General features: G+C 34.4%; 1 protein-coding gene across 2 annotated transcripts in view; it reads right to left on the bottom strand.

Moving 5' to 3' along the window:
- The window catches only part of INTS6 (integrator complex subunit 6), an 84478-nt gene that overhangs the window by 22789 nt on the left and 35717 nt on the right, over positions 1–25972 (bottom strand). For both annotated transcript variants that reach the window (XM_069467700.1, XM_069467701.1), the window contains exons 5-6: positions 6204–6387; positions 725–850 (exon numbers count right to left, since the gene is read on the bottom strand). In XM_069467700.1, coding sequence (XP_069323801.1) covers positions 725–850; positions 6204–6387 — 310 coding nt within the window. The remainder of the gene's footprint in view (positions 1–724; positions 851–6203; positions 6388–25972) is intronic.

The following is a 25972-nucleotide window of genomic DNA, read 5'->3' as shown; positions in this document are numbered from 1 at the left end:
AACAAAAGTAGCTAAGGAATTAAATAAACACCTATGGTTGAACACCCTGGGAATTAAGGTACATGGGAGAAATATATACTGGAAAGATGAAATGGTATAATACGACCAAGGAATTACGAGGTTCCCTATCTGTAAATGCTTAAAATGGTTTTTGCCTCTTGTTAAAATTTCAGGTAATGAACAATCATTAATATAAAAAGGTAATGCTGGCCGGGCGCGGTGGCTCACGCCTGTAATCCTAGCACTCTGGGAGGCCGAGGCGGGTGGATGGTTCCAGCTCAGGAGTTCAAGACCAGCCTGAGCAAGAGCCAGACCCCGTCTCTACTAAAAATAGAAAGAAATTATACGGACATCTAAAAATATATATAGAAAAATTAGCCGGGCATGGTGGCGCATGCCTGTAGTCCCAGCTACTCGGGAGGCTGAGGCAGGAGGATCGCTTGAGCCCAGGAGTTTGAGGTTGCTGTGAGCTAGGCTGACGCCACGGCACTCTAGCCCGGGCAACAGAGTAAGACTCCGTCTCAAAAAAAAAAAAAAAAAAAGTAATGCTACTGACACCAGTTTACTTTGACTTTCCTATTTAATCTTTCTTCTTTACCAATAGCAGTCTTGCCATATTAATAATTTGGCCTTGCCAATCTCAGCCAAAATCATAGTAATTTTTCAATTCTAGCCTAGTAAATGATAAAGCAAGTTTAGAATGTTGTTAAGAAAAGTGCAATACCTTCTACGGGGGAAGGATCTGGTCCTGCTTTTTCAAAGTTTATTACCACCCCACTTTGTACTTTCTGCACCAAGGACTCCAGACACTGATTAAGCATTCTTGGAGAACAAACAGAGTATGAGCGGCCTGAGATTAAAAAAAAAAGAAAAGAATAAAAAGAATAAAAACTAGTTAGCTGCAAGAAAGAACCATGGCAGGGTTTCTGACAGTACTAATTAACAAAAGTTCAATGATGAAGATTGACTTATTTCATTATCTTATGGAAGAATGAACAAAAATAGTTATTTCCAACCAAAAATCTCATTTTGTGAGAATATGTAAATTTTTTATTTTAATTACAGGTAATTGGAACACAGAACTCTTGGTCTGAACAAACCACAATGGAAAAAAAGTCACATATATGTATACAAATTACATATATTAAAAAAACACTATCTCTGTTATCCAATATAATTTATCTTTAACACACACACGCATATAACATCTAGTAATTATCTCCCCAATATCTTATTCCTGCGAAAGTACTATCTCTAAGATATACACTAAGCACACAGCAGATATTTAATAATTATTTAACTGGTCTGCTGGCAGTTTTTACATATGTTAAATATTTGCATTTTAATATACAGATAGTAACATGTGCTTTTCTAATTTCATCTGGCTTATTATATACTTGAGACTCATCACCTATTTTAAATGACTTCCTCTTTTGTATATTTTAACCTACAATAGTTTCAGTTCAGAAGCATTAAAATACTAGTGATTTTTTTTTAAAAAAGATATCATCAGGGAAAAGGTCTATTAAACAGGATTTTAAACAAAAATATCTAGACCTTTGTTGTCCAATACTGTGGACACTAGCCATATACGGCTATTGAGAGCTTGAAATATGGCTAGTCTGAATGAAGATGTATGGTAAGCATAAAATATACACCCAATTTTATAGATTTGGCATGCAAAAATGTACAACATCTCAAAATATTAATTTCATATTGAAATAATATTTTGGATATATTGATTTAAAGAAAATATACTGTTAAAATTAATCATGCCTGTTTCTTTTTAAAGTGGCTACTATGAAACTTATAATACATATGGAAATTCAATCATTTCTATAATACAAGTGCTGATCCCAACTAACACTAAAAACCTTGACAGCTAAAACTCAATTTTCAACCAAACATCTTACAATGTTATTTGTAATAAGCTCAATATGAAGTCCTACTCTTTCACAAATTCAACCAATTGTTTCAGAACACAAGCCACATCATATTTGACACATCGAATTATTCATATCAACTTATATTTAACATGATTTGCTAAAGGCTACTCAGAAAAGAGAACATTAGGCAGTAGTGATTCAACTTCCCAAAGTCAGCTTTACTTAGAAAAACAAGTATCTTTTAATAAACAACTTACCTGTAAACAATAATGATGATCATAGTCTTAAAAATACCTACCTACCAATTACTGAGTATCTATGTGTGTGGCACTGTTCTAATCATTTTATCATACTAATTTACTTAATCCTAGCAACAACTGTATGGGCTATTTTCCCCATTTTACCAATGAGAAAACTAAGGCACAGAGAGGTTAACTAACTTTTCCAAGTTAGTATAGTAGTATGTAGCCACAATTCAAACCCTTACAGGGCATTAGAAACTATTCTGGGTATACTTTGTCCCCCAAAATCATGTGTTAATTTGAAATCAATATTTAAAACAGAGCATCCATATGGAATCATGCTTATTTGAAACAACTGGTAAAATTAAATTTTTTTCTTAATTAATTTAAACATATACATAAAACAATACATAAAAAGGCTGACCATCTTTACATGGAAAGTATTTAGAAGCTTATATAAAGGTTGAATATCTTATTTCATGAGATTCAAGCATTCCCAAGCTGTCATTAAAAAACAAAAATTTTAGAAGTACATAATTATGGCAATTCTCTACTTTCCTAATCAATTAAATGACTAGGAAAATATAAGCAAATCAGTTATAGTCAACATGAAATAAAATTACTAAGATAGTTTATGAAAATTAGAGAAAAATTGAATGGACATGAGCCATTTGGCAAATAATAAAAATCCATTAATTCTTTTGAAAGTTAAAGAGAAATACCAAATTTTGCTATCTTTATAAAGTGAGCCTATATCCTATGTAATGTTCCTCTCTATGCTTATTTATTACCTATGTCAAAACTCACTCCTTGGAATATATAACACTTTGTGCTGAAGCACAAAGTTTCTAGGATCACTAATCATAACTGTGAAAAAACTATATTAGCAAACTCCTTCAAGGCAAGAAGCTGCCTCACTTTGGGTTACATAGAGTCCACACAAAAAAACCCAAAAAACAAACTAAATATACTGAGTGTGAAGGTAGTATTAAGCATCTTAGTAAAACAAAAGAAGCAAAAGAATATTTTTAAGTTGCATAACAATCCTTAAAGAAGCTAAGAAAATTTAATGTATTTAATCTAGAAAAGTCTGTAACTAATTTTTATAAAATACTTTTTTTATCCTTGATATTTTCACCATGTCTTATTAGACACTTTTTAATTTAATTTGCTATTATTCCTGTACCTCCCGAAACTTGCTTCTCCCCTGTGTACCCATCTCAGTTCATGGCACAGCCATTCACCCTTGTGGTTCAACTGAATCACTGGGGAACCATTCTTGATTCCTTTCTCCCTCACTGCTCTTGTCCTTGGTTCTCCCCTTTGCAACAGACCACCTCTCACTACCTCCAAACCTAGCACTCTAGACCAAAGTACTATCATCTCTTACTTATCTCCCTGCTTCCATTCTTGCCACACTAGAATATATTCTCATCTAACAGTTAAAATAATCTTTCAGAAATAGAAATCAGATGTCAACCCCTCTAAAAGACCCTCCTCCAAAGGCTTCCCATCACACTTAGAAAATAAAAAATATTGTAGCCCAAAAGACTATTCGATATTTGGCTCCTGCTTATCTCTCTAAACCTCGCTGTTACTCTTTGCTCCTCTGTGTAAGCTCCAGCCATGAGCCTTCCTGTTGCTTCCAAATATATAGCGCGTGTCCCTCCCCTTACCATTTCCTTTGCCTGGATCTTCACGTAATTAACTCCATTATTCAGGTCTCTGCTCAAATGTTACCTCTTCAGAAGAAAGCTTACCTAGAATACTCATTCTCTGTCTCAAATTATTCTCTACTCCCTTACCCTAATTGTTTTTTCTTCATAGTAGGTAGCACTCCCTAAAATAATATTATTTATTCGTTTTACATGATTATCTGTTGCCCAGCCCAAAGATATAAGCTTTCTGCCTATTGTTTCTGCTATAGTCCCAGCATCTAGAACAGTTATTTGGCATAGAGTGGGCATTCATTAATTACTTGGTATCAAAAGAAAAATCCTACAATGACTATAATTATACAATTCTTTAAAAAAGCATACATAGAAAGAAATATAATAAAATATTATTTTGGCAATATAGGTGATTGTTTTCCAATTTTTCCTTAGTGAACATGAATTGTTCTATAATGGGAAAAATAAATGTACATACACAATTCTTAACACTAAGTTTAAAAATGCACAGGAATTGTTAGCAGTGATTACATATTTGGATAGTGCAATACCAGTAGGAATTAGCTTTTCTGCTCATTATACTTTTCTGGTGTTTTATTCTCTAAAACTTTAAGTGAACATTTTTCCTTTTAAATTAAAAAAAGAAACATTATTCAGAGATATGAAAAGGTGAGTGGCACTTGGGCAGCTTTTCATTATTGCCGGCAAGAGCATGGAAAGAGGCAAATGAACTGATGCATCAGGAAGGATTCAGGATATATCCTGAAGAAAGACTTCCTAATTTCTTGACTAAGATTTTTGGGTCATTGAAAGGTGTTATCAAGGGTAACTTCGGAATCTTCTCCTCTGGAGATGTTCCTTTCAAAGAATAACCAAAATAGCTTTAGTATATTACTGCCCAAAGGGAAGGATAGTAACTACTACATGATGTCTCAAGGTTCTTTTCAAACTCTGATTATACCACTCACTTCATTTCATACTCCTAATATTCCTGATCCTAGAAGACAAAAGTTATAGTACATAGAGTCCCAAAACTTCATCATAATTCTAAGTTCAAACTAAGTAATTCACAGTAAGGAATTTCCAATGTGAGATGTTTAAATTACAGCCCCAACGTTCAAAGCCCTTCACAATCTGTTAAGTAAAAACCTTAGAGTTAAAAAAAAAAAAAAAAAAAAAATCAGGATTTTAATAAGTTGATCAGTTCAAAGGTGAAAACTAAAATTTCATGAATACAAATGTGCATCCTCCCACACAAACAATTAGGACTGTCACTGAAAAATATTATCTAATTGTTAGCAGTGAATCTTCAAATTTAGATGATAAATAAGTTGTCCTTTAAAAATTATACATATGCCTTTTCTCCTCTGTAAATTAAATTGTGAAGGCATTACGAAAGTTCACAAAAGCATTTTTCTATAAAATGGGAACATTTAATAATGTGAATAACAGTTCCTAATTTATCTACTTCACATACCTGTGTAAGTCAATCACTTTTTGTCTGTGAATTCTGCAGATTTCCAAAAGTCATAGAATTTTGGAAGAAAGGCACCTAAAATATTAATTAGGACTCGTATTTTCTCTTGTGGAGCAGGCTATGATGGAATCTCATTAGAGCACCATTGACAGCGTCTGGAGACTATGTCACAACCTCTTATCACAGGTGAAAATAGTGGAATGCTAGTCTTGGACCTTAATTTAATACCAAATTCCTTAGGTGAGAACTAAAATGTGCCATCAAAGCAAAAACACCGTGTCTGTTTTATTTACTACTGAAAGCCGAAAGCATGGAGCAATACTTGGTAAACAGCAGGCATGCAATACACATCTATATGAAATTAATACACCTGTTAACCAATTCCACATTGTAGAAGTTTTAAGTTTATTACATATTTTATTCCAAGATTTTCATTAATGTTCACTTAGCATAGTGGCTATCTGATTTGATTTATAAGCGAAATATGAGCTGGATAAGACTTCATTACCTGTTTCCTTTAACCTATCAACCTACCTGCTTGCCTCTGGGAAAAACTGTACTTAATCAAAGCATACTCCATCAAATGTATGCTGAGATCATTCTCAAAACATTTTTCACAGAAAATATTACTATGGTATTTCTAAATCATTGATAATCTTTGTAGATAAAAAAATTAGTTTAACAACTTCAAATACCAGCGTTTTCTATAGAAAAAAATTACCATTTATCATATCCAAGAGTAACCATATTCTGTTCAAATCAAGATCATAGACCTTCATCAATAAATGTAGTTTTAAAACCATGTCTATTAATTCCTAATGTTAACTTGTTAAATAAAAACAAACATGGAGTTTTTGAAATGTACATTTTAAAACATTCAGATAACATCTGCTTTAAGTCACTGAATTATTGCCAACAAAACACTTACCGCCTGTCACTTCACACATTGGTGTGATTGCAGAGTCATCTAAAGGCACACCTGTCAACTGCTCTGATTCTACTGACATGGTGCCAGGCAACCGCAACACTAGTGCAAAAAGTCTCTGATCCCAGCGAAAAGGTTCCTTGGTCAATTCACTTCCAGGCAAAGGAGAATTAAGAGGTAAATGGAGCTGAAAGTAGAGCAGGGGAAAAATCAGTAAGACTTTTTTGAAAAGCCTACTTTAATTACACTTATATTAAAACTGCACTGAGTCTCCTATCCCTCCAAAAACAAGTTCAAATATAAGTTCAGATATAGCTAAAATAGCAAAAGATGTTATTTTAATTTTTCTTAAACTTTACTCCGAAGACATAAATTGAAAAAAATCTGTATTATTGTAATGTATTTCAGATTTAGACTCAACTACCAGGTACTAGATGGCTTCCAAAGAAATAATTTCATTTAATCATTAAAACAATCCTATGATAAACGTTATTATTCCTATGTTCTAGATATACAAAAATAAATAGGTCTCAGAAAAATGATTTGGCCTCCTATGTCCAAGTAAGTATTTTTTCTATTACACCAGAGCAGCCTCAAACATCTCTTCAGTTCTTAACAATTTTAAATGTGCTTCATTTTACACAAGACAAACATTCCCAAAGCATTTGCATAAAAGTAAATTTTGTCACTCTAGTTACATATTAAATGTATTAAAGGCAATGATTCTTACCATATCTGAGTAAATGTAGGGAGGTTTGGGGTTTTCTTTATGTGTGTGCGCGCGTGTGCATATTTTAACAGACGTTTCTCCCTGGGCCTGCTAAATTAGAATCTCCTCTAAGATTCTTAAGAATCTTATAAAGCTTTAAAGCAATTCTAATGGCCCCCTCTGTACTAACAAGAGTAACATATATGAACAGAATCCACCTGTTGATCTTAGTGTCACTAAATGAAGACAACCAAATAATGACATGCAACAAGACGTTCACAACATCAACTACAAAGATTCTTACTAACAAAAAAAAAAGAGGAAGAAAGAAAGAAAAGAAAAGGTTGAACCTGAATTGAATCAAGCCTTCAGTTCTAACTACTAGTTTACAGGGAATACTGGGGATATAGGAACAAGTCAACCACCACCACCACAAGAGAGCAATCTGACAAATCCAGAAGGTGGGACATTACACACGACAAATGACCTGTTTTCTCCAATAAATCAATGGCATGAAAAAGCAAAGGAAGGAGACTATAAAGGGGTTGGAACTGTTACAGAATAAGAGACAAAATAAAAGCAAAGACTTTTGAAATAATAGGAAATTTTGAAATATATGTTACTGGAATTAATATTTAAGTATGATAATGGTATAATGCTTAGGAAAACAAAAATCCTTATCACTTATGACATTTAAAAAATAAAGTCCAAAATCAGTTCAGGACTAATTTCTATAAATACTGGAGTGGTTTTTTAAAGTATAGAACACAGCATAAAATTATCACATCTAAATTAATTGTCAGAGTTTATAATAACTTCTTCATAAAGCAAGACCTAATTGTATCACGTACAGCCTTTCTAAATCTCACACAAAGAAGGCTTCTAAACTTCATGGGGGTTGAAGTCATTCTACACTGATTTACAATTCAAGTTTCTTCATTGACTTACACCATTAAAAAAAGAAATCCAATTCTATTCTAGGAAGAGAAATCCTAGTGAAGCTGTGTTGGCACCTCCCTACAAAAGATTCATGCCATGAGAATACGCTACATGATTCCTTCATCAAGATCAGCCAAGATTTTGTGACTGTGGACAGGAGTCATGAGCTCTTTTTCTGGCACTGATCTTAAGGCAGAAGGCAGAAGCAATAGGGAAAGAATGCTGAAGAAATCTGGGCCAGGATGTACTCTGAGGAAGGTTCCCCAACCTCAAAGGCTCTGTAACAACTGTAAACAGCTCAGGAACATTACCACACTCTACTAGAAGATAAATGAGAAAGTACTGTTTACATCGTCTCCTTTTCCACAGACCAACCAACCACCTTTGCACTTGGGAAATACAAGTACCAAGTGCTTAGTCATTTTCTCTCTAAGATCACAGAAATGTCAAAGCATCAGTGGCAATGAGTAAAGAGGGTTTTAACTGTTAACGCAATTGCTCTGCAGAATAACAGATATGTGGAACTGTCTCAAGAATCAGGGGATAGGCCGGGCGCGGTGGCTCACGCCTGTAATCCTAGCACTCTGGGAGGCCGAGGCGGGTGGATCGCTCGAGGTCAAGAGTTCGAGACCAGCCTGAGCAAGAGCGAGACCCCGTCTCTACTAAAAATAGAAAGAAATTGTATGGCCAACTAAAAATATATAGAGAAAAAATTAGCCGGGCATGGTGGTGCATGTCTGTAGTCCCAGCCACTCGGGAGGCTGAGGCAGTAGGATCGCTTAAGCCCAGGAGTTTGAGGTTGCTGTGAGCTAGGCTGATGCCACGGCACTCACTCTAGCCAGGGCAACAAAGTGAGACTCTGTCTCAAAAAAAAAAAAAAAAAAAAGAATCAGGGGATAGCAGGCACTGCACAGAACACACACAAACACAACTAATCATGTAATGATGAGCATCTGCAATGCAGACAACGTAAAATGAAATGTATTTCAACTAAAAACAAAAACCAACAAGGGTCACAAGCGTATTTCCAAGCATTTTTCATATAGTTCTATCAATTTTATAAACTTTTGGCAAATTTTTATTCACTTTTCTAGTTCTTATTTCCCCCTCCCCAAGTCACCACCAATCTCTCAAAACCAACAAAGGGAGAAAAGTCTGTGATAATAGCTAAAATGTATTAGTAAAATAAGGAGTAATGGCAGGCAAACACAACAGAAAAAAAAGATAAAAACCTGAAGCAAAAATATTCTTAGAAGGATTTAATTATTCCAAATCTAACTTTTACAGTTGAAATTCTAATAATGTGTTAAAATCACAAAGGCGGGATATGTCTACCTGAATATATGGACTTTGAGAATCCAGGCAAAGTACACATAAATCAAAAATAAAAATACAAAACCAACCATCAGAAAAATGTGCAATAAAAATGAATAGATAATTCCCAAAAGAGAAAAATGGGCAAAAGATAAAAATACCCAAGAAGAAATCCATATAGCCTATAAACATGTGGAAAGGTGCACAAATACACTAATTATCAGATAATACAAATTAAAATACTGACGAGATACCATTTCGCAACCATAAAATTAGCAAACATTTTAAAAGTTTGACAATAACAAGTGATGACAAGAACACAAAGCAATGGGAACTCTCCAATATTCCTGGTGGGCCCATAAACATATGACCATTTGGAGAACAACTTGATATCATCTAGTAAAGCTGAAGATGAGCACATCCTGTAACCCAGCAATGCCAATGCCACTTCCTAGAGAAACTCTCATATATTCTCATAAGAAGTCATGTAAAAAAAATATTGACTACAGCATTATTTGAAACAGGAAAACTGGAAACAACCTAGAAGTCCAGTAAGGTAATCAATAAACTGGTCTGTTCACATGCCAGTTGCAATGAATAACTAGATCTCTAAAATCCAACATGAACACATCTCAAAATAATTTGGCAGGGGGTACTATAACACACATATATAAAAGAACATAAATCTGGAATGTATAGTTTAATGAATTTTCACAAGTTGAATGCAATTATGTAACTGAAATTTATATTAAGAAAGAGATTCCCTTCTTCAGAGGACTCTAGGTTAAAAAAAAAAAGAAAGATTTTTACTAACAACTTACGTCCCCTCTAGTCACTATCCCTCCCCAAATTAATTTTGCCTGAATTTGAATTTTATATAAATAACAATTATAAAGTATGGTTTCTGTAGCTTATAGTTTCTTTCATCATTATAGGGGTGACAGTCCTTTATACCGTTACAGAGCTGTAGATCATTCATTCCTGTTGCTGAATCGTATGCACATGCACATACTATAACTTACTTACCCATTTTTTTGTTGATAGACCTTTGGGTTGTTTGGGTATGTTACGCATAATACAACTTGAAAGTACATGTCTTCGTGGAAAACACATGTATTCATTTCTGCTGGGGACACACTTAGGAGTGGAATTGGTGGGTATGAATACATTATAATATTTACTTTTACCAGATACTGCCAAACAGTTCTGCAAAGTAGTTATACACCAATTTATACTCCCACCAGCAGTGTATGAGAAAACCTGTTGCTCCATACCTCCTTCATCAACACTTATTACTGTCTTTTCCATTTTAGCCATTTTGGTGTGTGTGTATAGTGGTAATTCCGTGGGGTTTGAAGTTCCTTGGTGTCTATGAAACTTGAATACCTTTTTATACACTTACTGACCATTTCAATGTGCTCTTCTGTGAAGTGTCTGTTAAAGTCGTCTGCTTTCTTTTTTTTTTTTTAAATCTGGGTTGCCTATTTCTTATTGATTTGGATGATTACTAATATATTCTGGATATGAGTTCTTTGTTGGATATAATATTGCAAATATCTTCTCTTACTTTGTGACCTTATGTCATTACTTTAATGGTATCTTTTGATAAAGAGAATTTATCTTATTTTTTCCTTTCACGGTGCTTTTTGTGTCCTCCAAGATCATGAAGATGCTTTCCTATGTTTTCTTCTAAAAGCTTTATTATTTTGCCACTTACAATTAAACCTGAAATACATCTAGAATAAAGTTTGGTATATGGCATGAGATAGGGGTAAAGATTCATATTTTCCCATCCCAAATGCATATCCAACATAGTACCATTTATTGAAAAGACCATCCTTTCTATGCTGTGGTACTTCTAATATTGAGTGACTATATATGTGTAAGTCTATTTCTGGGTCAAAACTATAGTAGATGGAAAAAAAGATGCAACATGATATACACAAAATAGCATCTATACACACTATTATAAGTAAACAATATTTAGTATAGTGACTAGAAGACTGTACATCAAATTCACAGTAGTTGCTTCTGCGAAGGGGAAGAAAAGAGGAAAGTGACACCAGTAGGAGAACAAAGGAGACACACCTCTATCTGCAATGTTCTGTTTCATTTACTAAATTTTTGAAAGTCCAAAATAAAAAAAAAAAAAACAGGCAAATATGGCAGAAATTTTTATACCACTTATTCTTATCCAGAATATTAGAACATATTAATACAAAGATAATTGTCAAAGTAAATTATTCATTCAAGTAGTTATCTACACCTCTTTTATAACGTCATTATTTTATACAAAACTAAGGACGAGAAAACTTCATATATGCCTGAACACAAAAAGAAGTACATTAGATATAGTAATTACTAACCCCAAAGCTCAGACATTTGTAAAGACCCTAACAAGGAGTTCTTCTTAACCAGCTGTTAATACTGCAAGAGGGTAAAATAGTCCCTGAAAATTATGCATGTATTCATTCATTCATCATTTTTTATGTACCTACCAAATATCAGGCATGTTTAGGTTCCGAGAATTTAAAGGTAAATAATAAAATACTGTTCTAGTACTTCAAGAGTTCTGACGCATGGGATCACATTCCTAAAGGAATCTGTTTCAGAGATGTGTTTAAAGATAAGCCAATAGAAAGAAGAAAATTAAAAATCACAGTACTAGTTATCAAGGTATTTAGTAGGATTTTTGTTTCTGAACACTGGGTGGGAAAATACTTTTATAAGAGCTGTTTTCTGAGACTTAATCCCAGGAAACTTTAGAGTCTTCTAATTTGAGTGTTTAAACTATTGATGCTAAAAAAAATTAGCCATTAATAACAATACTTTATAGTTGTTACTACATATCAGACATTGTTCTACACCCTCTATATATATGTATGTGTATATATAAATTCATTTACTCTACAAAACAAATGAAACAGGCATTATTATAATCTTCATTTACAAATGATAAAAAGTGAAGTAAAAACTTCAGCAACTTGTCATAGGTATACATATAGTAAGTGGTGGGGAGATAGAATTCAAACCCAGGAGTCTGGCCCCTGATTCTATATGCTCTTAAACACACCATTATACTGCCTAACTGTGATTGAAGAAATAATTTTAATCTGCATTTAAAAAAATCAAATGTTGAGATATTAGTATAAAAAACCTAATTTTATTAAAGGAAAAAAGAAAACTTTAATTATAAAAAGAACCACTTTTAGAAAAAAAAAAAATTTAAATCACTGATTTCTGAATCTAGTAATTTTAAGCCACAAACTAATACATCTTATCAACACTTTAGATTGATTGCTTTTATAATGCACGGTCCTATGCTTTTCCCCCAGTTACTCTCTTATCCAATGGAAAGGAGTCGCAAGGAGTCTCCCCCTTGCTTTTCTCTTCCAATTCTTAATATATAGGTAACAACAACAATAAAAATAAACAATAGCTAGCATATTTTGAGCACTCACTATGTGCCAAGCACACTATTCTATGAGCTTTACATATGTTATTTATAACAAGTAAATGGGGTAGATACTATTATTATCCTTGTTTTAAAGATGAATTGTAAAATAAGATTGTACATTAGGAGACATCTGTTTGGAGAACACACTGAAGTAACCCCTGCTATATAATCAAGCCTAGAACATCTAAGGAGGACTGCAAATGTTAAGAAATGAATAAATCATGTATAATTCAATAATGCTATAATTTTCCCATAACCATGATATTACTGGCCTTTATTAGGGTCTTTATAAGATTATACTTGGCAAAGCTTCAGTCTAATCTACTAATAAGCAAAGAAAATTATTGCTTATACTTATAAAGTTTTTTTACTTGAATACAATTGAGATTTTCCATATTGTTATTTTAAATGATTAATTTTAGTGATATTATCAACCCAAATATCTTACGTAATTATTGTGGTAGCTGACAGAAAAGAAAAATTTTAATTTAGGAATTGTCTTTTTTTTTTCCTTTCCTTTGGAGATCTCACTGCTCCCCTTAACTTTAGAGTACTTCCCTCAATTTCTTGCCTAAGAAAGGAATAAAACTTACTTCTCCATTGGTCTGAAAAGCAAATGGCAGATTATTTAGGTGACAGCTTATCATTAGGCATGCGCAAACTTTATATACTTATAGGTATAATTTCCTCTTTATATGATCTTTTGTATTTGATTATGGTTGATACCCTAATTGTGACTTTGCTTAAATTAGACAAAAACTTATCTTAAATTTTAATGATTTAGTTATTCATACAGCATTTCCAATAAGAATGGCACTATATCAGGATTTAACAAGGATATACCAAGCCAAATAAACAAGATTTGAGATAACGTTTTAGCTAGCTCTCTTAAAAAAAAAAAAAAAAAAAACATTAAGACCTCAGATAGCCAGAATTCTCATACATTATTATTTGTTAAACTGCAGAATGTAAAAAAAAAAATTAAACAGAAGTCAACAAACAGTAAAGATAAAAGAAATTTATTTTTAAAATATCTTTAATTCAGAACTCTAAGCAGATGTTTCCTGGTGTACAACCTAACTGGCTCCTGGGTGAGGATCATACCAGAGCCCACCATAGTCAGGGCTGATGTGTACCAACACTTAAGGTTTCCCCTTGAACTTGGGTGTTCTGCCAACTGGTTCTACCATGGAAGCAATTCAAATTATATGTACTTTTTATAATCATACTTCTCACTTAAATTTAAATGATCTATTTACTTGGCTGCCTATACCCATAGTTTGGGAGAGGGCAGGGAGAAGGATCTGATTCTTTTTATTTCCGAATGGTATTTGTCAAATGAAAGAATAAACGAGGTCCCACTCCCACAGTCTAAGAAGAGTTCAAGAGTAAGGTACAAAGTGACAGTTATAAATCAGAGTACAAGCATCTCTCAGTATCCTGCCAATTAGAATTGTGCTCCCTCCATCTCAACATACATGCACATATCTATCAAAATAGTTTCCATGGTAACATGTGTGCTGGGTCACAGAACCAGGTAGTCTTCTCTCCAAGAGCTGAGAGTGTTATTTTCTCCCTGTGTAACTAGCTTGTCTGCATGGCCCTTGTATGTATCCGTATGTAGAGGATACAAAGATATGAAATGCAAAACCTGCCTGACACCTTGGGCAGGAGGTGAAAAAAACAAATATTCCCTATGCTGGTGCCATAGCAACTATTCTATTCAGCTCAATGTACAATACTCATAAGAATTTAAATATGAACATACCTTCACTGAGGGCCACTTGGAACATAACTTCATAAATTCTTGCTTTATTAAGAGATATAAAGAACTTGACCATATATTATTTCTTATAATTTTTTACCTCACACATACTATAACTTTTCTTTATAGTTTATTTCAATGATCTAGTACCAATGAACTTTGGCACAGCATCAAAGAAGTAATTAGGTCATTATAAATATACAAATTTTATTGTTACCATGTGAGGCCTTTTTAAAAAAATAAGAATGTTTATCATAAATCAAGCCATAACTCAGGAGTTATTTAATAAAAGGTAACACATTAGACATTGTAATTTCCTACCTTCAAGAATATGTAAGTAAATAATCATAATGTATTATGACATGTACAACAGTAAAAGTATACATAAGGTACTGAGAATAAATGACTGTCTTAGGGATGAACCAGGGAAGACTTCACAGAAGAAGGAATGTCTGAGCAAGTCTGAAGAATAAAAAGTTTACTGAGAATCTAGAATCTCACCAGGTTGGGGGACAATGCTGAGTGAAGATCATGATCAAAAACTTAAGAGGCAAATTTGCAACAAGGGTGGAACTGGAGAATATTATGTTAAGTGAAATAAGCCAGGCACAGAAAGATAAATCTCCCACGTTCTCACTCGTATGTGAGAGCTAAATATTAAAAACGATTGTTCTCACTGAGATAGGGTAGAATGATGATTACTAGAGGCCGAGAAGAGCAGGAGGAAGCAGAGGATAAACAGGGGATCATTAATGAATACAAAAATACAGTTAGGTGAAAAATGTTGATAGCACAATGAAGTGACTATATATAATCAACAATAAGTTATGGTACACTTTAAAATAACTGGGAGAGTGGCACTGGAACTTTCTTAACACAAAGAAATGATAAATGACTGAGGTGACGGATACCCAATTACCCTGATTTGATTATTTCACATTGTATGCCTGTATCAAAACATCACATATACCCTATAAACATATAAAACTATTATGTACTCCTAATATATAATTAAAAATAAAAACATTTTAAAAACATAGGAGGCAAGAAATAATAAAAAATAAATATTGAGATAAAACCTAAATTAAACTTCAAAACTGCTGGAGAGTAAAGTGCAAAGGAGGAGAAAAATTGAAGATTTTAAGAAAGCCTTTAACACTTTAAGAATGGGTAGGCTTTTAATATAGAGAGATAGAGGAATAACATTCAGGAAAAGAAAGCATGTGAGGAAAGAAACAGCGAGCATTCAAGAAATTGGCAGTCTAGTTTAGGTCAAGTTTAGAGGAAAGATAGAGGAATATCGGGAATTTTTCTTCATCTTCTAGTTGTTCCCCAGTCCTCCCTCTAACGCTACTAAAACAAGTCACAAAGTCATCAATGGCCTTTTTTTGATCACTGTGGTAGATGGGACAGTACAGGAAAGTGTTCTGGGCCTAGGTTTTACCCAGCCTTGCAGTTTTGTTTTTGCATGCCTCCTCCCACCTCCCCCAAAGCCAGTCACCATGTAAAGAATCTTGAACTAGATTACTGACTGATGGAAAGATAGAAGCCACAGGAACAAGAAAATGTCCTTGCCAACAGTTAGCTTAGCACCAAAGCCCTAGTCATATAATCATATAAATAAAGATCATCTTGTATATTGCAGCCCCATCTAAGCCCCCAGCTGAATGTAGCTAACCCACAGAATCATAAGAAATAATAAACTACTGTTTGTAAGTTTCCAGATAATCTGTTACACAGCAATAGATAACTAAAGGATTCATTAAATCTAGCGGAGATTTTCAGATTTGGCTTCCAAGTAGCATTCAAAACTACTTCCCATTCTTTTAAACACATCTTCCTTTGGCTTTCACACTGAAATGAAATATTCTTATGGTTTTCCTTCTTCTCTGGCTGCTCCTCTAAATTTTCCATCCTCACCCCCAACCCAGCCTCAATCTCTAATACATAACCATTAAGTGCTACAGATCCCCAAAGATCAGTCTTAGGCCTTGGCCAGTTTATACTCTCAACCCTCAACCTACCAACTCATAGCTTCAATTGCTATTTATACTCAGATAATATTCAAAAATTGTGTATGTCCATTCTATATCTCTCTTCTGAGTGTGAAATATCTTCTGTCTACTTGACATTCCCTCTAGAATGACTCAAAGGTACCTCAAACTAAACATGTTCAAAACTGAACTTATGATTTTCCTCCACCAAAACAGTCCTCTTCCAACATTCCCTAGCTCAGTAAATGGCATTATAATCTATCCAGTTTTGCAAGAAGCCACTTCTCTGTTCCTTATGTCCCCAAATGTAATACATACCTGCAAATTTTATTGATTTAACTTCCTAAATGTCTCCTGAAACTGTTGCTTCTTTCCATCTCTTCTATCATCACCAAACTCCTTGTCCAATCTATTGTCAGAACTAACACAACAGTGCTCCAACAACCACTTTTGTCTCTCCCTCCTCCACCCTCTACCTCTAAATAAAACCCTTGAATGGTTTCCTACTGCTTTTATATTAATTAAAAACATTACTTAGCATGGCCTCAAAGCCCTTTGTATGATCAACTCCAACCACCTTTTCCATCTTGTACTCATCCTTCTTTTATACTCTAAGCCACATTAGTCTTGTTTCAGTTCTTCACTCTCAACACATACTCCCTTCAGGAAAAAAGCCTACAAGCTAGTCCCTCTGCCTGGCATAAACATCCTTTGCACTTTTTGGGTCGTAAATCCTTCTCTCTCTTCAAATCTTAGCCTTCCATGACCTTATTGACTAGATCTAATGCCTTTCTTGAAAGCTCTCACAGCACACATTCCTCCCTCTTGTAATTTTTTTTTTTTTTAAATAATGATAAAAACAGCCAGCTCTTGTTGCCTAGGCTGCAACGCCTAGGCTCAAGGGATCCTCTTGCCTCAGCCTCCCAAATAGCTGGGACTACAGGTGCAAGTGACTACAACTTAGCTAATTTTAAAATTTTTTTGTAGAGACAGGGTCTCACTATGTTGCCCAGGCTGGTCTCAAACTCCTGGCCTCAAGTGATCCTCCTACCTCAGCCTCTAAAAATGCTGGGATTTACAGGTGTGAGCCAACGCTCCTGACACCTCGTAGTAGAGTGTAAGACAAGTGCAAATTTACTTTCATCTATATGATATTTATCTTCTCCAGACCCCTATAGGGCAGGGCTCCTGTTTGTTTTTGCTCATCATTTTATCCTCAGAACCTAGCATACTGTCTGGTTCATAGAAAAACTTCCATAAATATGGCTTAATGAATAAATGAGTGGATTGATAAATAAGGTGACTGGCTAAAGTGTGAAGGACAATGAGGAATCTAGTGGACAATGGAAAGCAATGAAACATTTTGAGCAGCAGAATAATGTACTTAAGTGGTATGCTTTAGAATAATTCTGCCACATGTAAGACAGACTGAAGACAGCCAAGACAAGTTAGGGAGCTAATGCAATAATTTTAAGAAGCACCAGGGTGACCAATAACAAAAGGAGTACGAATGAAAGGAAGAAACAGACCAATGAAAGCAAAAAGCAAAGGACTTGAGACCAAAGACAAATACAAAGGAGAAAATACAGAATAGAACATGGTAGGCCCTAATGCTTTGTCTACCTCTACTATTACAGTAATGATTTCACATGTTCAAAATGTTAACAAAGTACTGTAATATATATGGCATGATTTAAGAAAGAAACTACAAAACTAAGTTCCAAACAGACACCTGCACACCAGAAGAGTATGTTTCTCAGAAAATGTACACTAAAATTATCAACTCCAAAGTAAAACCATACGTAATTGTTAAATAATACCCCAAATTATTCAGCATCTAGCATAAAACATTTAGACTAGAATAAATGAAAAGCACATAAGAAACTTAAAAAGTAAAAATAAAAGTCTTGTGAATCATTTTGGAGAGCCATTATTTTCTAGGTACCTGAGAGCACTTAATTCCTCAAGCACAAAAGCTTATCAACAGAAACTCTCTGTAGCATGTTATGTATGCATGTCCCTAACTTGTGAAAACAAGTTGTATAAAAAATAACCTTTTATTGATAACTCAGAGAAATGGGAGAGGAAAAAAGCTTAAAGACCTCTTGTCCATACCAACTATTGCCCCAAGATAACAGACTGATAATTCATCATTTAAGGAACTCCTATAATGGGGCAGGGCTTCAATTAGATACCTTGCTTGAATCATCTTATTAAATCCTCCAACAAACACATGACCTATAACTTAGATTCTAAGCTGTACTGTCAATTTAATACATTTGCTTCCCCAAAATTTAACAGTACATATACATAAAATTTTTTCAACAATAGCATGTAACTGCCCATGCAGTTGCATATCCCTTTCTTCTCCCACATCAGAGTTTTATGGAGTTTGAGTATGATAGACTTTGAGTCTAAGTCTACTCCAGACTGAGTCTAGAGGTTCTCTTATGTGCCTTTTGCCATTATTACAAGTTAAGCAGACATCAGGGTCATATTTCACAACCTGTGCTTATGATCTTGACCTCTTTAGCACCTTCAAACAGTATAATTTCAAGGTATACTAAAGACTGTAAGTACTTCATTTGCATTTCCTATCTGATTAACCTTAGAATAATTTCATAATTTCTCCTTATTTCAATTATAAATTACCAAGTAATATAATGCTTCTCTTTGAAAGGTTGGACAATGAAAACATAAACAGACTGCAGCACCAGCAAATTCATTCATTTATTCACTTTCAGTAAAAATTTAAACTTTGTTTCTATTTAACTTTTATCAGTAATGAAAGTTACTGATTTGAAAGAAACTAGGTCTATCAGTAGATAACACTCATAATTGTAGAATAATAATTTATATATATATGATAAATGCTAAATTTTGTGGTATTTATAAATGCTGTAAAATTTTGTTCACGGTATAAACATCAACTGAATGACTACTACATGCCAGGCACTAAGGTTACAATGGTAAACAAAAGAAATATAGGATGATCTTTGTCCTTGTGGGGCAGAAGACAGCTGACAGTAAGTAAATAAGTACACAGATCCCTGTGTAATTACATACTATCATAAATGCTATAAGGAAGAAGATTATTTTCTCTTTTTTTAAAGGGTCAACATAGAATCCTATGACCCAGCCTTGACTAATGTAGATCACAGCCGCTGGTGAGTCCCTTGCCCAGAATAGTTCTTCTAACCAAACCTCTACATCCCACTTAAAACCCAATTCTCTCTGATGGCTCAAATGTTACCTTCAAGGGCAAGTCTTCTCTAACTCCTACAAGAATTAGGAGTCTCTCCTTTTTGTACTGTGATAGAAAATAATAAAATCACTAAATTTTTCTGAGTACTTATTATCTCATTGCATCTTAACAACCATGAGATGAAGTAATGATTGTACCTATTTCATAGATGAGGAAACTGAAACTTAGAACAAGACAGAAAAAATTATACCTCTAAAGTAGTTGCAGAACCAGGAATCAAATCTTGGTCTTATTGGACATAAATACATTCTTCAATCTGTATGTTTTAAATATCTACCTTAAATTTGAATAGGAAATACTAGCATGAATCCATGACTTATTTTCTTTTAGAAAAAAAAATTTCCTAGTTCTACTGGAAAGTCTTGAAAATAATGACCAACTCAATGGTAATGAGGTTATGGGCTCCCCTAAAACCCAGGTTATGGTCCCCATATACCATTTCCTAATACATGGAACCCGACTGATTTCAGATCTGAGGCAAAAATGTACAAGATAACCTTAGAACAAGCTGTCACACTAGAAAGGAAAACAGCTTTCAAACTTATAAAATATAATTAATTTCTTTGCCACCCTTTTAATTTCAGAAACTGATAAATGCCCCTCAAATCTAATCCCTCCTTCTTTCTACTAATCAAAATGCCCAAATTTTAGCTGGATGTATAGCCAACCAAGCAGAGATTACAGTTTCACTCTGCCTTACAGCTAAGTGTGGCCAAATTCTAGCTGATGGACTCTAATAGGAACTGTCACGTATGTTTTAGGTCATGTTCATATTAGGAAACTGCCTGCCCTCTACACTTTTTACTCTTTCCCACAGGCTGAAATTTTAGTCGTAGAATATGTTATAAAACCAGCACGAACCACTCCGATGAAAGCAAAGGCAGAGAAACAAAACAGAAGGAACCTGGGGCCCTAGACAATAGCTTGGAGCACAACCACCCTACCTCCCCAACTACTGCCTAGTTCTGTCCTTAATGTGAAAGGAAAAGCTTTCTATCTTTTAAAGTCTATCTTTTAACTAAAGATGTCCAAGAGCTTTTCATTATTTTTGTACCAATTAAAGCAGCTGAACCAATATCCTAAAAAATATACCTTGTCAGAAGCTTTTCAGAATCCTTGAAGGTTCAACCAGATGCTTGTCAATTTGTTTTTCTTTTTGCAGAAAATATGCATTCAAAGTGGCACTGCATTTGTGTTATGGGCAGGAAAGCATACATTCTAATGAAACTAATGCTAAATGCCTTTGTGATTTAATAAATAGAAAGCTGACACCTCTGACCTCAAGTCCCACTCTAGTCCCAATTATTTAGATTTGCTTGGATAATGTAGTTGGGGGGAGCTTCATAAAGGCTTTAAAAAAAAGCAAATAAAATTTAACATTTTTGGTGAAACTGAGAAATCTTTTTTTATTTCAGCATATTACGGAGGCACAAACGTTTAGGTTACATATATTGCCTTTGCCCCGCCCCAGTCAGAGCTTCAAGTGTGTTCATCCCTCAGAAGGTGTGCACCACACCCATTAGGTGTGAATACCCATCCCCTCCTCCCCGTGAAACTGAGGATTCTTAAATCCTCAAATATAATACAGCCTTAGGTCCTACTCATAACATAAAAAATAATACCAAGAAAACATGTAAGTAGTATCAGCCCCTTACAGATTCATTTCGGTTTCCTCCTTTCCAATATACATAGGAACAGTTCTAAGACTCAAGATTGAGTCCCTCAACTTTCTTTCTCTCCCTAAGGTTTTACCCTCCAATAATCCCAATCCCTAGTTCTTTCCCTAATTATTTCCAAGAAGAACAAGTCAAGGATATCCCAAGTGAAACAATCTAGTCAACGAAAAGTATATGAAAAAAATCTGCCTATCCTAGAATCTGCTGCTTAGGAAACTCACAATTAAAGAACCACTGTACTCTGTGTTACAGCATCTTAATACTCTGCCAAGTGTGACAGTTTTATTAAAAAGGAAGAGATGTACTAAATGCCAAAGAACTGTTCACTTAAAAATGATTTTTGTTATGTGAATTTCACCTCAATTAAAAAACATACAACCCTTAGCAAAGGCAAGCACTTTAACATAGTTAAGGAAAACTCTAAGGAAGAACAAAGAAGTGGAAGAGAAATGATAAAAAACAGCAGCAACAACAATAATAATGCACAATTGATTCAGAAGTCTGATGTCCAGAAAGAAAGAATAGAGGTCTAGGAGGGGGTAAAACTGTCAAAGAAATAATAGCATTTCTGGAACTTAAAGGATATGAGTTTCCAAATTGAAAGGGCCTTCCAGGAGCCCAGCACAATAAATGAAGAAATATCTACACCAAAGATCATCATCTCTTCCTCTTTGGTAAAAATAAAAATCCTAAAAACTTCAAGAGAAAAAAACAAACAAAAAACCTGCAGGTCACTAACAGAAATAAGAATGGTATTAGAGTTTTCAACAGCAACACTTGAAGGTATAAGTCAATGGAATGTCTTCCTTTTGAAGGACATTTCCTTCCTCTTGAAGCAAAACTATTTCCAAATTAAAAATCAAACCCACAATAACCAAATATCAATCAAGGTAAGGGTAGGACAGAGATATTAGCAGTCCAACAATGTCTTAATTTACCTCCCATGAACCATTTCTTAGGAAGCTACTGGAGAATATGAACCATCAAAAGGCGGATGTTTAAAAAAAAAAAAAAAAAATCAAGAAATATGATAACATGGGATCTAGAAAATAGAAGACTTATCAGAAGAAGTAAAAGGAATTCCCACGATTATGTGAAGAGAAATCCTAGCAAGATTACTCTCCACAGGCCTAGAGAACAACCCTACAAATTGGAGCAGGTAGCTAGAGATCTCCAGGAGAGATGTATCTGAGGAAAAAAAAAAGATGGAAATGATAAATTCCCTTATACATTTGACCAGATAGAGAGGCATTTTATTATTCCAGCAAAGAATTTGACTAGTGATAATTACTTAGTTTTCTTAGAAAAAATAAAATGAACTGAAAAATACTATATACTGAAACAATCAAATTATTATATAACCACAATGGGAAGATGCGGAAAGAGAAGTGAAGAAAACTAATTCCTCATCTTCTATCAGGAAGTTAACCAACAATGTCTGCGAAATAATGTTTAAGCATTATAATCATGATTTCTGGAAACAGAAACTCAAACAGCTAAAACAGTTAAAAGCAGAAGTAGAGGGTGGTGAGGAGTAGATAAGTGTCTGCTATTTCTCACAAAAGTAGGCTATGATCAATCATTCCCATTTGCCTGGGATAATCTCAGTGTAATTCTTAGCAGCGTCTCTTTTAACTTTCAAAAATGTCAAGTTCACATGATCAAATTATATGATCTACTTACAATCCTGATAGCATAATTTTTAAAATTATTTTATGTAACTTATAAAACATAATTTAAAAAATTACTTTAAAAATATTATAATTTTAAAAAGGAAAAGTATTTAAAAGATATTCATCCCGTAATATGCTGAAATTAAAAAAAAAATTTTAAATAAATAAATAAAAGATGTTCATGAAGTAAAAGCTACAGGATTAAGTGATAGATGATATATCTGAGTCGGAAAGAGAAGTCAAGAGTGATTAGCTAGGGCAACTAGGTGAATATTACTCCCATAAAGAAGAAAGGAAAGATTGCAAGTTCACGTTTGGATACGTTGAGTTTGAGGTACCAAAACATCCAAGTAGAAGTATCCAGTACCCAGTTGGCTATGTGGGACTGAAATGAAGGAAAAATATGTAGGCTTTGTAAATTATCAGCCTATGGATAATAAATGAAGCCATGGAAGTGTATGATGGCACTCAGAGAAGTTATAAGAGACAGTGGCCAGCTCACTCCCTCTCCCCACTCTCTCAAAAAGAGAGAGAGAGGCCAAAAGCAAAAGTCTGAAAAGAATCCAACATTTATTAAAAATGCTTAAATAAAAACTTTAAACGTTTAACCTTCCTTAGTATTCAAATAACATGACTTCAATGGGTTCAAATTACTCTATGACACATCCTATTTGGACATTCCAGAAGATGTCATTCATTTATTTTCCATTCCACAGTATTTATAAAAGGCTCATATCCAGGAATTCAAAGAGGCATAGGAAATAGCTCTTGCTATCCAGGAGCTCAAAGCCCATTGCCAGTAAGAAAGTAAACAAGTAACATAATTAATATAAAAACTGTAGTAACAGTAACAAGAACTAAGCCCTAGAGGTACAGAGAAGACAGTACAACTAAATGCTTAAAAGCTTAAGCTTCATAGGAGGTATCATTTGACCCCGTCTCGACAAATATTTAAAATGAGTAGGCTTGTGGGATACAAAGATGGGGAGAAATAGGAAGCATTCTAGAATTACGGAACAGGCACTGATAAGTAAAAGAGAATGATGTACTCAAGGAACAATGGGGACAGTTCAGTGTTGATAAAGTACTTAGAAGCAGTATAAAGCAAATAAACCAGGAAAAAAGTTGGAATCAAATCATAATGGGCCTTTTATGCCCTGCTAGGGAGTAGAGATAGCCCAAGGTAGGAAAAAGAAGGCAAGAATGCCTAAATAGCATCAAAATTCAACTAGAAAGGGCTAGCAAAACAAATCTTGGACATCTGTTTATAGACGGAAATCCATACATACTGATGGATACAGTTGTGGGAATGAATGAAATTGCCCAAGGGTATGTCAGTAAAAAGGCAAGAATATCTAAGATTAAACCAGTAACACTTGAGGACAGGCAAATAAAAACTAAGGTCAAGGATGCGGATTAAAACAAAACAGAAAGCCAAAAGCAAGTCAAAAGAGTGTAAACACAGAAGTAAAGAGAAGCTTTAAGAAAGAATGTTTAGGCCAGGCATGGTGGCTCATGCCTCTAATCCTAGCACTTTGGAAGGCTAAGGCAGAAGGATCACTTGGGCCCAGGAGTTCAAGACCAGCCTCAGCAACATAGCAAGACCCCATCTGTACATTAAAAAAAAAAATTAGCTGGGCATGATGACATGTGCCTTGTAGTCCCAGCTACTTGGGAAGCTAAGCCAGGAGGATTGCTTGAACCGAGGAGCTGGAGGTTGCAGTGAGCTATGATCATGCCACTGCACTCCAGCCTGGGCAAAAGAGGGAGACTCTGTCTCTAAAAATAAAATTTTAAAAAATAAAAGAATGTTCAATAGTGCTGGCAAACAGGATGAAAGATAGAAATTAGAAAGCAAATTTGGATTTGGAAGATAAGGAAGTTATTAGTGACCTTATTAAGAAACGTAGACTCAAAAGCCAGATTGTAATAGATGAAGGACTAAAAGGCAGGTAGGAAAGTCGAGGAGATATCAGAAATGATCTCTAAATTTGCTACAAAAGGAAATAAGATAGTCACTAGAGAGAAAAATAGGGTGTGGGAGTAAATACACGGTTTTTCCATTTGTTTTATTTCATTTCTTTGGAGTGGATGAACCAGGGAGGCAGAATTGCGCAACCATCACTACTGTCTAACTTCAGAACATTTCATCACCTGAAAAGGGAAACCCATATGCATTATCATCCCTCCCCTCCCCTTACCCCAAGCCTCTGGCAACCATTTATTTGTTTCTGTGGATTTGTTTATTCTGGACACTTCCCACAAATGGGATCCCAGGGTAAGTGGCCTTTTATGTCTGGCTTCTTTCACTTGGCATGTTTTCAGGGTTCACCCATGGTGCAGTATGTGTTAGAAATTTATTCCTAAGGCCAAATAATATTCCATTGTATGGATATATCACATTTTGTTTATCCATTCATCAGGTGATGGATATTTGGGTTATTTCACCTTTTAGCTATTGAGAATAACACTGCTATGGCATTCATTTATAGGATTTTGTATAGATATATGTTTTTATTTCTGTTAGGTATATATCCTGGAGTAGAATTATTGGGCCACACAGTAACTGCACGTTTAACCTTTTGAGGAACAGCCAAATTATTTTCCAAAGCAGCTGCATCATTTTACATTCTCACCAGCAATGTATGAGGGTTCCAGTTTCTCCATAGCCTCACTAACATTTGTTATTGTCCATCTTTTTAGTATAGCCATTATAGTAGGTGTTAAGTAGTATCTCACGGTGGTGCTTTGCATTTCCCTAATGACTAATGAAGGTGTAAGCATCTTTTCATGTGCTTACTGGCTATTTGTGTATCTTCTTTGGAAATATCTAATCAAATCCTTGACCATTTTATTGTTATTTGTCTTTTTATTTTTGTGTTATAATAGTTCTTTACATACTCTGAATACTGGGCCCTTAATGGATAAATGATTTGCAAATATTTCCTCTCATTCTGTTACTATCTTTTCATTTTCTTGA

The sequence above is a fragment of the Eulemur rufifrons genome, chromosome 4 (assembly GCF_041146395.1).
Source record: "Eulemur rufifrons isolate Redbay chromosome 4, OSU_ERuf_1, whole genome shotgun sequence".
Lineage (NCBI taxonomy): Eukaryota > Metazoa > Chordata > Mammalia > Primates > Lemuridae > Eulemur > Eulemur rufifrons.
This window is presented reverse-complemented; position numbering and strand designations above follow the sequence as displayed.